The sequence below is a fragment of the Dama dama genome, chromosome 25 (genome assembly GCF_033118175.1).
Source record: "Dama dama isolate Ldn47 chromosome 25, ASM3311817v1, whole genome shotgun sequence".
NCBI classification, from domain to species: Eukaryota; Metazoa; Chordata; class Mammalia; order Artiodactyla; family Cervidae; genus Dama; species Dama dama.
In genome coordinates, this window is record NC_083705.1 from 16,441,050 (window position 1) to 16,458,831 (window position 17,782).

The 17,782-nt window shown below is 37.6% G+C and overlaps 1 protein-coding gene across 3 annotated transcripts; it reads left to right on the forward strand.

Moving 5' to 3' along the window:
* The first annotated feature begins 76 nt into the window (after window positions 1–76).
* ANKRA2 (ankyrin repeat family A member 2) lies at window positions 77–10,409 on the forward strand. Of its 3 annotated transcripts, XM_061129558.1 has the most exons (9): window positions 77–541; window positions 2,468–2,859; window positions 3,460–3,618; window positions 5,618–5,683; window positions 7,695–7,792; window positions 8,283–8,408; window positions 8,661–8,727; window positions 9,234–9,314; window positions 9,888–10,409. In XM_061129558.1, exons 2-9 carry the CDS (start codon window positions 2,571–2,573, stop codon window positions 9,941–9,943), a joined length of 942 nt encoding a protein of 313 aa, XP_060985541.1. In that variant the 5' UTR covers window positions 77–541; window positions 2,468–2,570; the 3' UTR covers window positions 9,944–10,409. The 3 variants fall into 3 exon arrangements, with proteins under 3 accessions (XP_060985541.1, XP_060985543.1, XP_060985542.1); XM_061129560.1 differs by lacking the exon at window positions 8,661–8,727; XM_061129559.1 differs by lacking the exon at window positions 8,283–8,408.
* The last annotated feature ends 7,373 nt before the right edge of the window (window positions 10,410–17,782 follow it).

The window sequence follows — 17,782 nt, forward strand, 5'->3', positions numbered from 1 at the left end:
GCAGGGGCGGGCCCGGTGGGCGGGGCCGTGGTGGAGGAGGAGGCGTGGCCAGAGGGCGAGGCCAAGGCCTGATAGACCCAGAGCCGTGGCTGAAATGACTCTGTCTCCGTAGTTACTGAGAACGTAAAGATCGCGCAGCACAGCGGCGGGAAAATACCTGGAAGTCCTCTCGGCTGCAACGACGCTAAACGTTTTTGGCCGGAAACCGAAAGCAGAAATCGGAAGTGACGTCGCTATCAAAACAAGCCGGGGCTTGGTTGGGGCCCTGCAGTGAGTCTGGCCGCAGATGGAGAGGCCCGACTCTCTGTGGGCTGTCGAGAGTGGTCGCCAGGCCCTGCGCCCCCACCCGGGCAGCCTCCAGTCCCTGTTCCCGGGACCAGCCCGCCGCGGTTGAGCCAGAGTTTCCGCCCGCCGTGCCGGAGCCGCGCTGGGATTTTTTTCGGGCAGAGCTGGCGGGTGGCGACAGAGCGAGACTTCCCTCCCTGCCACAGTCTCCCCTCCAGCGGGTTCCTGTCCTGGGACGCCGGGACACCTGTCGCCTGTGAGGCATCATTCATTCTCATAGCACCTTCCTTTCCTCGTAGGGCAACTCCAGGATGAAGAAGAACGGGGGGCCGGGGGTTCCTGTTATTAGCACCCACTGGGGAATAACCCAGTTGCCCATTTTATTTCGTTAGGGCCGCTCTCCCCTTCTCCCTGGGCTCTGACAGGTTGAGGTGATCTAGCTTTACCTCTTTTTTTCTCACCGCCTCCTTCTGGATCGTCTCCCCCTGCCCGCCCCTTCTTGTCTTATACTTCAAAATTACGGCTTAACCGGTCAGTTTTGCCTCTCCTCCTCTCTAGACTGGTGCCAAGATAAGCGTTCTATTTCCACTTGGTTTAGAAAGAGTTGGTTTCTTTTGCTTCAGTGCTGCTTTTTATTTTAATGAACGGAGTGATGGGAGTCATGAGCTCCCTGTTTCTCTTCTCTACGGTGGACATTGATTATGATTACCTGCCCTGACTACTCAAAGGATTGTTAGAAAAATTAAATAAAAACATAAAAAGGATTGTTATAAAAATCTTGGAAGGTGTTTTAAAACTGTAAACAGGGGCTATCTGTAAAATGTATGATTTGCCAACTTTTGCTCCACTGTGATCCTCTTTTAGTTCCATTTAATTACAACTTTAAAACACCCTGCACCCTCAAAATTTCTGAGGCAGTAAGCCTTAACCTGATAAAATTGTTTTGTTTAGTCCCTAAGTCCTGTCCCACTCTTTTTGCGACTCCGTGGACCGCAGCCTGCCAGGATCCTCTGTCCATGGGATTTCTCAAGCGAGAATACTGGAATGAGTTGCCATTTCCTTCTTCCCGACACAGGGATTGAACCCGCATCTCCTGCATTGGCAGGCGAATTTTTTTACCACTGAGCCGCTGGGAAGATTATGAAAAAATTAACTGAATGCTATTTATTTTCTTCCTGTCTCAGTGACTATATATCTAGGACAATTATATATCTTGGAGTTCTTTTTTTAAAAGCAAATTTAGGTACAAAAATGAAATTTCTCTTCAGATTATATATATTAAGGTCCATAGGAAAGTGCTAGTGATTACCTTACTGAAAACTCATTTAAAACAGTGGTGAATGGACTCAGTAACAGGTGTGCTTATAACCTGTATTTTGAGAATTCACATTTATTGGGTTTATGTCTTGACAATCAATATTTGGTTAAAAATCATTAACCCTTATTTCTTAATACTTATTTCAAAGATTGGGGCCAAAAATTATACTTAAATCTTAATATCCTAAAGATGCTAAAGCAAAGGAAACCATAATCTATTTTTTATTTTTCATATTAATAAAAACCTGGATTAAGTTGCTAACACTTGATCTGAACAAAAACTGATTAATAAATATGTCTTCAGTTATCATAACCAAGACTTTGTAAAACATTTCACTACTCAGGAATCAAGGATACTGTAGTTGCTGATACATTTGGGTACAAATGGGTTCTACCTTTTTCTTAAATTCAAACTGAGAGCCAGTTATAAACAACATGTTAAAAAATGAACTCAGAGGTTAATATTTTTTACATGAAAAGTTTATTTTTGTTGTTAGCCTGATTTTTAAAAAATCCTGTTGGTGGTATTCAGGAATAGGAAAGGGACGGTAAGGGTAAGTACAGTTGGTTGGGACCTAGTAGTGGAGGTGAAAGTGTTACTGTATTTCATCTGATGTTTGCCAGGATTCTGTGAGATTATTGGTATATCCCCACTTTACAAGTGAGACTGAGGCTTAGAGAGGTTGAGGAACTTAAACAGATTCACATCAGCTAATAAATGGTGAAACTTGGACTCAGACCCAGGTTTTTCTACCTCTGAACATTGTATGCTTTTTATTATCTATCGATGCTTGTTTACATATGTGATTGAAAATGATTATTTTCTGTATGTTAAGTTGATATATTTTTAATTTTTTTCTTTCAGATGTTTTAATACCCAAATTCAAAGAATACATAGTATGCCATTCTTCTCAAACCAAGAGGAAATCATGAAGGAATGTTTTAACTGTTGAAACTCAGTTGAAATCATGGCTACATCAGCAAATCTGGATATTGGAGCGCAGCTGATAGTGGAAGAGTGTCCTAGCAGTTACAGTCTAAGTGGCATGCCAGACATTAAAATAGAACGTCAGCTGGACTCCAGTGCGGAAGAAGGACCGGCTCAGGGCGTTGCCGTGGGGATGAAGTTCATACTGCCTAACCGGTTTGATATGAATGTCTGCTCTCGGTTTGTGAAGTCCTTAAATGAAGAGGACAGTAAAAATATTCAAGATCAGGTTAACTCTGACCTGGAGGTGGCATCTGTCCTATTTAAAGGTTGAAAGTTATGGTATAAATATCTGCATTTGTTTTGTTTTTGTTTGTTTTTTCTTTTCTGTTCATGAAATTTTAGTTTGGGAAGAGAGTTTGAAAGTCACCTTTTAATATGGTTTTCTAGAATCTCACAGAAACCAGAATTAAATAATTTCATGTCCATAAGTACATGTTGATTTTTTATTTCTTGCTTGACCTATGTTTACTTACAAATTCTCTACTAAAGTTTCTTATTGTACCTTTTAAAATTACAGGAGAAAAAAATATGTGCCTTTTATAAATGAATTAATTCCATGAATATGTGATTGGCATTAGCTTTCTGTGCTTTAATGCAGTGAAATCTGTCATCATACTGTAGATTTACTCTTATAACCATCTATTGAATAAAAAAAACTTCTCTTTGGATAATATTGGTCAAGATTAATATTGATTTTTTTTTCTGGAACTTGTACAAATTTTTTATGGCAAAAAATAATGTCACTTGAGAACCAGTTGAAGATATTATACATCTTGTATTTTGTTTAATGTAAACATTGACAGAGAACTTTGAAATGCTTTGTTGTTAAAATATTGTTTTAATGTGTTTAAATTAATTTTACCTAGCTGAATGCAATATCCATACATCTCCTTCTCCGGGAATTCAAGTAAGGCATGTCTACACTCCGTCTACAACAAAGCACTTCTCACCCATAAAGCAGTCAACTACTTTAACCAACAAACACAGAGGAAATGAGGTCTCAACCACACCTCTGTTAGCAAATTGTAAGTATTTCCCACTGCTGTATGAAAATATTGTTATTGCTATTGTAATAGTTTCAAGAGTTTGGCTTTGAAACATTATTTTCATTAAATGCATATCCTGTTTTGGAAAGCCTAAGTAATATCCTGATAGTTTTAGTAATTTAAAACTTTAACATATTATTGCATATTCGAGTATATCATGTTTTATGTTTCTCTGTTGAGAATGAATTGAAATTTTAATTCTTAAAACCTTTACAGTTTTACTATAAAAACTATAGTAAAAAAGTGAATTATAGAAATATAAAAAATGAGTTATTCTGAACTTTGGGCAAAGCAAGACATTGTGTTTTTGTGTTCTTGGAGTGGGTTTTACGTGTAAACTAGATCACTGATCAATAAATAATTTGTAGTAAAACTGAGTGATCTCTAATATAATTTTTAATCAGAATATAATATGAATATGAAACCACCTCTTTAAAAACTTTGAATTTACAATTTTTTAAATGTAGAGTTATTCTGAAAGAAATAAAACGAAGATTTTCTGTATAAATTAGAAAATACTCTATATAGTTCAGATTTCTTAATGAGAGAAAACCAGTCAGCAGTTTGATGTTAGGAACTGTATTTGAGAATATAAGGTAAATGTATCTATATTCTAAAGCGTGGTGAAATATATGTCTTTACTTTGGAAACATTATATCCTTCCAGATTTTGAATCATATGCTGTGACAGGTAAGCCAGAAAGAATTCATGACTCTTAACTCCACCTTAGGCTGATTTTTGTTTTATTGACATTTATATAAATTTGCATATGGCTCCCAGTTGCTTTCCTTTCTGTGTTAAGGCCACCCAGTCATATCACCTGAAGTCAAGGATTGAGTGATACTAATTTTAAAGTGAGCTATGATATAACTGTGCCTGTTTGGCTTTGTTTTAAAATAAAGAGATTACTTTAAAATATTCCAGCCATAGATTTTTTTTTTTTTTTAACCATACTGAGAGGCTTAAGGGATCCTAGTTCCCCAACCAGGGATCAAACCCAGGCCCCTGCAGTTAGAGCACTGAGTCCTAACCACTGGACCACCAGCGAATTCCCCAAAACCATAGTTTTTGAGCTTAAAAAAAACCAGCTGGAGATCATGTGGTTCACATCCCTCATGATACAGACAAAAGTGTTTAATCAGCTCTCCAGGCTCACACAGCTAATTGGCCAGAGCTAGATCTGCACCCAAGAATTTACTCTCAAGGCTAGGTTTTCATTTATTTCCTCAGTTCTCCTAAAGTTAAGAAATACCCATTATTTCAAGAAATAATATTTGGGACTTATATTAATTCAGTCAGTTAAAACACAAGAGTCTTTTAAACCCATCCTCCTTATCAGCTTGGATAAAGAGAGATTTTAAACTTTTTATTTATTATTTTTGTCTGTGCCAGGTCTTAGTTGGGGCAGGATCTAGTTCCCTGACTAGGGATTGAACCCGGGCCCCCTGCATTGGGAGCACAGAGTCTTAGACACTGGACCACCAGGAAAGTCCCAGGAGAGATTTTAAAAATTAAGTACCTAAACCATTTCTTTAATTGATAAAATCAGTAACAATTTAAATTGTTAATAATTGATCAAACAATTTGCATATTCATTGACAGTAACAGTTTGCAGCTGTCAGAATTACCTTACACATATATGAGTCAATTCTCAGACTCACATATTTAAGATAATGCTGACATTTGCAAATGTTAGGCTATATTTTAAGTTGAAAAGTGAAAGTGTTACTCACTCAGTGGTATCCGACTCTTTGGGACCCTGTGGACTGCCAGGCTCCTCTGTCTATGTTCTTCTCCAGGCAAGAATAGTGGCGTGGGTAACCATTACCTTCCCAAGCCAGGGATTGAACGCACGTCTCCTAAACAATAAAATGATGGATTGTTTTTTGGAGAAGAAAATTGCTACACAAACATAAACAATGAGATGATGATGATATAGCCTACAGATACGTGAAACTTTTTTATGGTACTGTTTCAGCTTTATCTGTTCACCAGCTGGCTGCCCAGGGAGAGATGCTCTACCTGGCTACTCGAATCGAACAAGGTACTAGCCTATTCTTAAGAATGTATTTAAAACAAATTTAATAGGATGTCAGATTTGTTATTATTTTATTTTTATACAAGAGAGTATAAAAATAAAAAAGAAATAGTTGCCAAAAAAAAAAAAAAAAGAAATAGTTGCATAATCTCACCAGGCAGATAACTCAATAGATACTTTTTAAAAAATAGTAATGTCATGTATAGAAGTTACAGCTTCACTTACCACCCTAGATTTTTCTCCAAATGCACACCCTGTAAGTTTCTTATATTTTCAGAAGACTTTTCTGGAGGATATTTCTATTTATACTTGGGGCTACATGTGAGAATATGTGTGTGCTTTTTTGAAAAAAAATATACACACTGCATTGCACTTTACTTTTTTCACTTAAATTCTGAGATATTTCCACGTAAACACACAAATACTGTTTCATTCTTTTTTAATAGGTCTGTGGTTTTGCATCATATTGCATTTATTATATATGCTATGTTCTTTATTTTTTAGTGAGTCCCCCTGGTAGTAGTTGATTCCAGTTTGTTTTTATTAAGTAACAATATTGTTGGCATTGTTTTGAAGTATATCCATAGGGTAAATTCCTACAAGTATATTTACTGAGTCAAAAGGTATATGAATTTTTATTTTTGTATACATATAACCAGATGTTTGCCCTGTTCTCACACCAGAGTTAGAGTTTCTACTTCCCCTTAACTTCACTGACACGAATACTATCAGACTTTAATCTTTGCTGATCTCATGGGTATTTCATACTGGTTTTGTTTGCCTTTTTCAAATTATGGTCTATTTGAATTTCTTTTTGTGTGAACTGCTTGTTTTATATTGATTTATATGAGCTCTTACCTAAATTAAAGAAGTTCACTTTTATGCTTTATGTTGCTTTTTTTTTTTCCCAGTTTCCCATTGTTCCTTTGACTTTATGATATTTTCAAACAAAGCTTAACATTTTTAAGTGGTAAACTTTTATCCTTGTGACATCTAAGTTTTATATCTTGCCTAGAGATGATTTCCTACTCCAAGTTTATAAATAAATTCACTCATGCCTTATTCTAGAATTTCTGTGGTTTCCTTTTTTACATTTCTTTAACCTATGTGGAACATGTTTTGGTGTAATGAGGTAAAGATAGAGCTTTACTCTTATTTTAATTTTTCGAAAAACTAGCCAGTTGTCCCAATATTATCAGTTGAATGCAGGGCATATGATTAAAGAGTGGTTTTTTTAATCATGTCATTATTTGATAAGAAAGACTCATTTCATCATTTAGAATCATGTCATTCTTTTATAAGAAAGACTTATTTTATCTTTTGTTTGTTTATAAATATTTGAAGGTCTTATTCTCAATATACTAAATAAATTTAGGGACAAAACTGTGGACCCAGTAGACTGAGTCTAGGGAACAAAAATGGTTTTGAGGTAAAATTGCATAAAACTGTTTTTCAAATCATTCAGTTTCATTCACATTATAATACCCAAAATTTGAGAAAATTCAAAGGCAGCAATAGGGAGTAAAAATAGCTTTAATAAGATTTTGGACTTTCTGTAATATATATTTATATAATGCTAAGGGCTATCATTAACCTAATTTTTATCGTGATCCTCCCACTTTTACATTGAGATGAGCAGGGTTTTATTCTGGATGTTAGAGAAGTTAAATGATATGCCTAGAGTCACACTGCTGGAAAGCGACAGTCAGCATTCACACTCTGGTCTCCTGATTCTGAGTCCGGTGTTCTACGGACTGTCCTGTACCTAGCATTATATTGTATCCAGTAGTTTATACTTTTAATAATGTACTGTTTGAACTCAACTATGTACATTGAGGCATATTTTAATACATTCAGACTGAAATTGCAAAAACACAGTAGGAGTTCAGTGAACCCAAATCTGCACAATGTGAACCTCACTGAGTAATAGTCACCTTTTTAGAATGCCATATTTTCATAGCAGTATTAATATGTGGTTGTTAAATTAGATCACAAAACTTGCTTTTCTTTTAAATAGAAAATGTTATCAACCACACGGACGAAGAAGGATTTACCCCTCTGATGTGGGCTGCAGCACACGGGCAAATAGCTGTGGTAGAGTTTCTACTTCAGAATGTAAGGAAAACGCCTCAGACAATGTATATGTACAGTTACTCAAGTTCAGTTAAGTATATAGTAGTTTTTGTATCTCCAGCCAGCTAGATGTAATGGTAGAGGATCAAAAAAAAAAAAAGAAAGTTTACATGCTCTTCTATTCGTGTGGAACTTGGATCTAGTTAAACAGGCAAGTCTAATCATTCATGAAGCAGTGAGAGACAAGTGAATGCCCAGCCCCTACTAAGTGCAATGGGAACAAAAGTCTATAGGAGAAGCTTCTTGGAGAAGATGTAATTTGGCCCCAAGTGGCAAGATAGTTAGGATCCAGGTAGAGGGAAGAAGGAAGACCTTCAGGCAACCTTAATAACGGAGCATCCAGGGGTAGACGTTTGTGTTAGTACTGTGTTAACCCCAGAATGTTACCTGACCTATAATTATTATTGACAAAAGTAACAATGTTCTTATTTTCAAAAAACTGAGAAGTCTTTTGTCTCCATTCCCACTCCAGGGCGCAGATCCCCAGCTTTTAGGAAAAGGTCGGGAAAGTGCTCTGTCGTTGGCCTGTAGTAAGGGCTACACAGACATCGTCAAAATGCTGCTGGATTGTGGAGTTGATGTAAATGAGTATGATTGGGTGAGATATACTGATTTTTAGGTTTTGGAAAACTATATTTTATTAAATACTTAGAAGAATAATTAATTACCTTTAGTTAATGAAACACCTAGAAGAAAAAGTTACTGTCCTAATTTTAAGTATTGCTCACAAAATTTTAAAATTAGCTTAAACTACTTTTACATGCCCAGTTCTTAGTAAAGCTTCACACAGCAGCACTAAATTATTTGAATCCTATCCTTGAAAAGCTAAATCACCTTTTTTTTCCCCCAGAATGGAGGGACACCTTTGCTTTACGCTGTACATGGAAATCATGTGAAATGTGTAAAAATGCTCTTAGGTAAGCAGATAAAAGTGGAAATATTTAGAAAATGCCACATGAAGACATTATATTTTTACAAGCTGGCCTCACGGGAATCATAAGCTGTCACTGAGACATTATGCAGCCCCGGAGCAGCCCCTTCCCTGAGGTTCTCATGTTAAGCCACAGCTCCATCACACAGCACGCCTGCAGTCACAGCATCTGTCCTTGCTGCTTTGCTTTCAGAGCTCACGTGTGAACCCATGGCTTTTTTCTCTTTTCCCTATCTACATTGTCTTTAAGCCGAAGTTCTGTCTGTAGTTGTGTATTAGGCTCTAGAGGATGCCTGAATGTTTAAAGTGTCTTCCCTCTGACCCGCCAGAGTGAATTCTACGCCCTTCCTGTACTCTGTACTTTGTCAGACCATCCCGAAAATGCCTTCCAAATTTGCTAACAATCTGTCCTGCTATTTGCACATGAGCCACCATAGGCAAACATATCCATGTTTTCATTTTGTTTATGTAGATGTTTCTATTTTGGTATAGAAAATGGAGCGGACCCAACAATTGAAACTGACTCTGGGTATAATTCTATGGATCTAGCTGTAGCCCTGGGCTATAGAAGTGGTAAGTGTTTTAGAATTCTCAGGTTGCATTTTAGTAAAGTTCTATAATAATAGAAGCCAGTGGTCTAAACTGTTCTCACCACTTGCAGTTATGGAACATGTATGTTATCCTAACTCCTGACATATACTTTTAATTGTGGGCAAAATCAACAGATTCCTGGAAAGTCTAAAAATGAGTTTGTTACTGTTACTTTTCACCCACCCAAATAATTAGTTGCTGTAGAATAAGTGCACACCTATTTACAGATGTGTTTAATGTTTCATAGCAAACTGTTTATACAATGCTTGGTAGTTGCCCTTTCTCTGTTCCTTAGAACAACCTTGTATTCTGGACTCTTCTTCAGTTCTAAAATTTGGAAACCAAAAACAGAAAAATCTAATAACTTGAACAACTATTAAAGTCAGTGATAGACTAAGTTTTACGTATTGCATTGTAATCTTATCTCCCTCAAACTATGAGTATATCCTAATTACAAATTATTTTAGGAAAAATTTGGTGAGGTTAAGTTGAATTTGATAGTTTTAAAAATTTAGTAATGAGCGTGCTATAGTCTTGATCACCTGTCTGTTTTAGTTCAACAGGTTATTGAGTCCCATTTATTGAAACTGCTTCAGAACATCAAGGAGTAGACAGAGTCGTCAGAAAGTGTTGTCTGCCCTTCGGTTTACTTTTGGCCCTTATAAATGATAGTTTTGTTTACTTATAAATTTTTACCTCAGTTGCAATATTTACTGATTTTTAGTAAGTTTTAATAAGTATTCCTCTGAGTCACTGGTTTATAAAAAAGTTAATGTTGATGCTTTTTTTTATAAATGTGTTTTACTGCATATTTAAGATTATAAAAGTGAGTGTTTTGTGGCGTGTAAATTTTTATGGTACAGATGGTTATCTGTCTTTGTATCAAGTGCTGTAATTTAACGTTTTCAGAAATTATTCCTCCCTATTCATCTTCACTCTTGTATTAACTCATTGACTTTATATAGGGTTTGCTATAAATCCATAGAAAAAAAATTTGTTATTATTGAATTTCAAAATGCACAGTGTGATTGTTTACAAAATGATGTTATAAATGAATAAAGTCCTTCTTTGCTGTTTGCCTGCAGGTTTTTCTTTATAATTACTTAAGATTATTAAGAGAATTGTTTAGGATTTTTAGTTTAACCCTTCTGTCCTGCCAGGGTACTCCATTAGATTAAACAATACAGTTAAAATAAATTCAATGTAAGTTAACCAACATAGACTTATTACCATTTCTAGAAGTATACTGAGAATATTTTTCTCCCGTGATTAAGCTTTTCGGTAGGAAAAGTCGTCTGGGAAAGAGAACTCATTTCTTCAATAAAAGTCAGATGTTCTTTACTTCCACTCCAGGAGCACTATAAACTCACGCTGCACCAACATCTGGAAGAGAGAGCATGAGCTCGCAGTTGGTGTGACCACTGAGGGTGGGACTTGGATTAAATCACTTCATCTGGAAAACAGGTGTGACATCAGTTACTACAGTGGGTTGCAAGCCACATAAACTTGATCTAGCTAACTTAAGCAAAAGGGAATTAATGGAAGGAAAAGCTGAAGAAGTAGGCAGTCCCAAAGGTTGAAACTAGACCAGCTATCTCAATCAGGAAGTCATGGCCAGCCATATTGGGTGCCTCTTTGGTAATGCTTAAATCCCCTCATTGGTCAATGGGCTCAGGATTAAGTTTTCCAGGAGGCAGAAATCCATTTCCCCTGGATATAAATGCACCACTGTATGGAGTTGAGGGGAGAACGGAGATGACTGCTTAACAACCCATGCTTGCCCCAGACCACCTGGAAGGCAGGAGGCACAGTCACCTAAGGTAAACCACGGGAAGAAAAAAATGATAGATGTTCGCTCCAAAGGCAAGCTCAGTCATATGTGAAAATAGTACTAGTGTTTCCCCCATGTCAGGCATATACTTTAAACTGATTTTACCTAAAACCATTTACCCTTCCATTTGGTTCTTTTTCTTACTAAGGGCCCATATCCACGAAGTGTTAGTTCCTATTCATATTGTGTGTGTGTGTGTCTGTGTGGGTATATGTGCTCAGTCACATCTAACTCTTTGTGATCCCATAGACTGTAGCTCGCCAGGCCACTCTGTCCATGGAATTTTCCAGGCATGAATACTGGGGCAGGTTGCCATTTCCTCTTCCAAGGGATCTTCCCAATCTCAGGATAGAACCAACATCTCTTGCATCTCCTGCATTACAGGCCAATTTGTTACTGCTGAACCATAAAGTAACAAAATCCAGTGATCCATTTGGGTATATCACTCTTGAGTATTGTTTGCAAGTGCTCTCCACAACAGAACAGGCACCAAAAAACCTATGCTAGGATTGACTCTAAAATGACCATTTCTCTCCTGATCTGACTCAGGTTGACAACCAACAGATCTCAGAGAATATATTGAACAAAATTCCCCTTTCCAGTGCTATGCCTTTTAGCCCCAGGGTCCCTGATAACAAGCCCCAGGAAACTCCTTTAACAAATAGACAAAGTTAATCAAAACAACAGGACCGGTTATAAATGGTAGGCCCTATAAACAATAGGGCCAGTTATAAAATTCCTCTTTTAAAAATTAAATACCTTTTAGGTAGTGTTTGTTGATTGCATAAAAATTTATTTAGAGCTCATGTACCAGACACTGCTTGATGTGAGGGTTAAATATTGAGCAAAAAGAACTGTTTATAATAGCCAGGACATGGAAGCAACCTAGATGCCCATCAGCAGATGAATGGATAAGGAAGCTGTGGTACATATACACCATGGAATATTACTCAGCCATTAAAAAGAATTCATTTGAATCAGTTCTAATGAGATGGATGAAACTGGAGCCCATTATACAGAGTGAAGTAAGCCAGAAAGATAAAGAACATTACAGTATACTAACACATATATATGGAATTTAGAAAGATGGTAATGATAACCCTATATGCAAAACAGAAAAAGAGACACAGATGTACAGAACAGACTTTTGGACTCTGTGGGAGAAGGCGAGGGTGGGATGTTTCAAGAGAACAGCATCGAAACATGTATATTATCTAGGGTGAAACAGATCACCAGCCCAGGTTGGATGCATGAGACAAGTGCTCGGGCCTGGTGCACTGGGAAGACCCAGAGGAATCGGGTAGAGAGGGAGGTGGGAGAGGGGATCGGGATGGGGAATACATGTAAATCCATGGCTGATTCAGGTCAATGTATGACAAAAACCACTACAATATTGTAAAGTAATTAGCCTCCAACTAATAAAAATAAATGAAAAAAAAAAAGAAAAGAAATTGTATTTCTAGTTATCTAGCAATGAATAATTAAAAAGGAAATTAAAATAATTCCAGTTTTTTTTTATAATTCCAGTTTTAACTGCATCAAAAATAAAACATTTAGGAATGAAGTTAAAAAAAAAATATTGAGCAAAAACAGTCCCACTGTGAAGGTGCTCACTACCTAGTATAGGACTAGGGCTCATTACTGCCACAGAGTGAAATACATTAGCAAAATTTTTCAAGGAACTTGCCTGGCCATCCAGTGGTTAAGAATTCATGCTTCCCAATGGGAATTTGTTGTATGACTCGGAACTAAAACCGGGGCACTGCGATGACCTAAAAGGGTGGAATGGGGAGGGAGGCTCAAGAGGGAGGGACATATACCTATGGCTGATTCATGTTGGTATTTGGCAGAAACCAACAAAATACTATAAAGCAATTATCCTTCAATTAAAAATAAATTTTAAAAAATAGCAGATCAAGTAATCATCAAGTATTAAAGTAGAAAAGCAAGCTACAACTGTTATCTCTACAAAGAAAATATTGACAATAAACATTTTGAATAGAAAAAAAAAAAGAATCCTTGCTTCCACTGTAGGGGTGTGGGTATTTCCCTGGTTGGAGAATTAAAATCCCACATGCTGCATGGAAAGATCAAAAATTAAAAAAAAAAAAAAACAACTCCAATTTTCAAAAGGTTTAAAACTTTTATGCTTATGTAAGTTTAGGTTGAACACCTGTCAAAGGTTTTATTCAGCTAATTAACTGGTAAGGAAACCAGTAAGATGTTAAAACTAATTCCAAGAGCTAGGTATTTTAAGCAATATTAGTAAAAGATTGCTGAGTTAGACACAATCTGATTAATGTCCAACTAGGTCGTAAACCCTAACCTTTAATCATAAACCATAATCTTTTCCACAGGACAGAAATTACTGGCATCTCTAAGGACAGAAATCTACAAGCTAACATGTGACTTCACTAAAACTGGTACTTTCAGTCAACAATAAACAGTTTTACCTCTTGATGAAAGTGAAAGAGAAGAATGAAAAAGCTGGCTTAAAACTCAACATTCAAAAAATGAAGATCATGGCATCTGGTTCCGTCACTTCATGGCAAATAGATGGGGAAACAATGGAAACAGTGACAGACTTTATTTTCTTGGGCTCCAAAATCACTATAGATGGTGACTGCAGCCACAAAATTAAAAGATGCTTGTTCCTTGGAAGGAAAGTTATGACAAACCTAGACAGCGTATTAAAAGGCAGAGACATTACTTTGCAGACAAAGGTCCATCTAGTCAAGGCTACAGTTTTTCCAGCAGTCATGTATGGATGTGCGAGTTGGGCCATAAAGAAAGCTAAACGCCCAAGAAATTGATGCTTTTGAACTGTGGTGTTGGAGAAGACTCTTGAGAGTCCCGTGGACAGCAAGGAAATCCAACCTAAAGGAAATCAGTCCTGAATATTCATTAGAAGGACTGATGCTGAAACTCCAATACTTTGGCCACCTGATGCAATGAACTGACTCCTTGGAAAAGACCCTGATGCTGGCAAAGACTGAAGGCAGGAGGGAAAGGGGATGACAGAGGATGAGATGGTTGGATGGCATCACTGACTCAATGGACATGAATTTGGGCAAGCTCTTGGAGATGGTGAAGGACAGGGAAGACTAGCAAAGAGTTAGACACGTCTGAGAGGCTGAACAACAGCAGTGAGCTGGATTAAGCAGTTTCCCCTGGATTAATTGATTAATTCTCAAATTTTAGTGTGTATCAGAACCATCTGTTCAGTTCAGTTCAGTTGCTGAGTCGTGTCCGACTCTTTGCGACCCCACGGACTACAGCACGCCAGGCTTCCCTGTCCATCACCAACTCCCGGAGCTTGCTCAAACTCATGTCCATCATGAGTCAGTGATGACATCCAACCATCTCATCCTCTGTCGTTCCCTTCTCCTGTCCTCAATCTTTACCAGCATTAGGGTCTTTTCCAATGAATTGGTTCTTTGCATCAGGTGGCCAAAGTATTAGAGTTTCAACTTCAGCATCAGTCCTTCCAATGAATATTCAGGACTGATTTCCTTTAGGGTGGACTAGTTGGATCTCCTTGCTGTCCAAGGGACTCTCAAGAGTCTTCTCCAACACCACAGTTCAAAAGCATCAATTCTTCAGTGCTCAACTTTCTTTATAGTCCAACTCTCACATCCATACATGACTACTGGAAAAACCATAGCTTTGACTAGACAGACCTTTGTCTGCAAAGTAATGTTTCTGCTTTTTAATATGCTGTCTAGGTTGGTCATAGCTTTTCTTCCAAGGAGTAAACATCTTTTAATTTCATGGCTGTAGTCACCATACTGCACCATCTGCAGTAATTTTGGAGCCCCCCAAAATAAAATCTCTCACTGTTTCCACTGTTTGCCCATCTATTTGCCATGAAGTGACGGGACCGGATGCCATGATCTTAGTTTTCTGAATGTTGAGTTTTAAGCCAACTTTTTCACTCTCCTCTTTCACTTTCAACAAGAGGCTCTTTAGTTCTTCTTCACTTTCTGCCGTAAAGGTGGTGTCATTTGCCTGTCTGAAGTTATTGATATTTCTCCCAGCAATCTTGATTCCAGTTTGTGCTTCATCTAGCCCGGCATTTTGCATAATGTATTCTGCATACAAGTTAAAATAAGCAGCGTGACAATATACAGCCTTGACATACCCCTTTTCCTGATTTGGAACCAGTCTGTTGTTCCATGTGCAGTTCTAACTGTTGCTTCTTGACCTGCATACAGATTTCTCAGCAGGCAGGTCAAGTGGTCTGGTATTCCCGTCTCTTGAAGAATTTTCCACAATTTGTTGTGATCCACACAGTCAAAGGCTTTGGCATAGTCAATAAAGCAGAAGTGGATTTTTTTTTTTTTAATTCTCTTGCTTTTTTGATTATCCAATGGATTTTGGCAATTTGATCTCTGGTTCCTCCGCCTTTTCTAAATCCAGTTTGAACATCTGGAATTTCACGGTTCACATACTGTTGAAGCTTGGCTTGGAGAATTTTGAGCATCACTTTGCTAGTGTGTGAGATGAGTGCAATTGTGAGGTAGTTTGGAGAAGGTAGTTTGGAGAAGGGAATGGCAAACCACTTCAGTATTCTTGCCTTGAGAACCCCATGAACAGTATGAAAAGAACCACCTAAGGGCTTGTTAAAATACATATTTCTGGGTCCCACCCACAGAGTTTCTGATTCAGTCAGTCTGGGTTGGGACTCAAGAATTTTAAGTTCTAACAAGATTCCAGGTAATGCTGGAAATGGACTGTCATTATGTAAACCTGAATCCTTAAAATGTTTCCAAGTTAGCAATTTCTGTAAGAAAAATATTTTTCTTAAAATTCTAGCATACAAAATACTAGAGGAGGTTCAGTTTCTTTGTCTTCTGGGATTTAAAGGAATATTTGACTCATATAAGTGACTATGTTTATAAACTAATCATAACAGTGCTCCTTTAAGAGGTATCATAACCTCGCTTTTTAATAGCCTCTAGTGTTAGGAAAATATTTCTATTACACAACGAGAGGTGAAGGCCTTTCTTAATTAAAGACACGCAGACACACAGAGGGAAAACTATCTTTGCATGTTAGCTACAAATCAGAAGTGAACCAGAAACACAAAAACTTAGGGTTACTTTTCTTACAGTGAGCACGTATTTCTTAGTTGATTTAAGGTTGCAATTAGACAAACAGATTTGTTAAAAAGCAAAAACAAAGAAGAAGACTACTGAATGGATTCTCTGTCATCTCTCACCCAACAGAGAACAGGTCTTCATTAGAGATCACCAAGTAGTCAGACCATAATAGCAAAAACCCATCATTGCCGCTCTCAGTTTAGACTAACTTATTGAAGGTGTACAAGCCAAACATAAAAACAAGTACATAATATCAGTAGAAAAAGAAAAAAATAACTAGACAGTTGTGTTATCACCCGGGATTCACTTCAAAAGCCAAGAAAACATATGCAGGCAAATAGATTTAGTTTGTCTCCATCGGGTTAATCCTCTCAGCCATCTCAGTGGATGACCTTCAAAACTGATCAAATACAACTTTCAAAAGGTTACATGACTCTCTAATGTGAATAAAATGAACATGTGACAAAGACTTAATTCAGCTTATTAACTGATGATGTAAGGGGTCCGGCTGCTTGCCGTTTAAAAGCCAATAAAGAGGTAACGTTGGTGGAAAGGAATGTGCTTCGTTCTGGATGCTGGCAACTGGCAGGTGGGGTGGGGAACACCTGTCCAACGGCCATCTCCACCTCTTACAACCAGTGGGCAAGAGCTTTTATAGACAGTTGGAGGGAGCTATATACATCAACAGTACAGTCAGCTCTGACTGTCATCTTGAAATTGGTCCCTAGTGGTCTGACCAGCATCATATTGATTGTTTTAAATACAGTTAATCTTCAGCACCAAGGCCAGTTTGTTCCGCATTTCTTGAGGCAAATTCTCAGAATTGTGGCAGCTTATGTCATGGCTATGGTCCGGTCATCCTGTAGTTAACTTCTCCCACTTTGTGGGAGTTCCAGTATCTAAGACAGCTCACAGATATGGCTCAGAATATTGTTTATAGCCCTTGATAAGGAACTAAAGGTCCTTGAATATGCTTAATGACTAAACAATTATTATTTGGTTTCTTGGTATTGGTATTTGCCAATTTACTTGTATTGTTATTATTGGTATTCTTGGACTGTTTTCCTTTGTTTCTGCATTTTCTCACTTCTCTGATTAAACTTATTCTTTGGCTAAAGTTTTTCCACAGACAAAAGGCAGGCAGAGGACATGAGGGACAAGGGTCATAGGTTCTTGCTCTGTTTCAGTGAGAAAACCAGTAAGATATGAAAACTGACTCCAAGAGCATTTGAGAAGCCGGGCATTTGTAGCAATGCTAAGATAAGATTGCTGGGTTATATACAAGTCTGACAGTTATTCAACAGGGACAGAAACTGTCATTTGGGGGATCTTTTCCCAAATGACAGAAGAAATTTCTTCTCTATCAGACAGAAATATCCAAATTAACATGTAACTTCACTATGTCTGGGACCTTGAATAAACAGTGTGTGGTGAATCAAATCACATTTCTCTAGGTAATCCTCAGGTGGCCTCCATCTCATGTGGCACTGAGGAAGGCCATGTGACCATGACCCTTC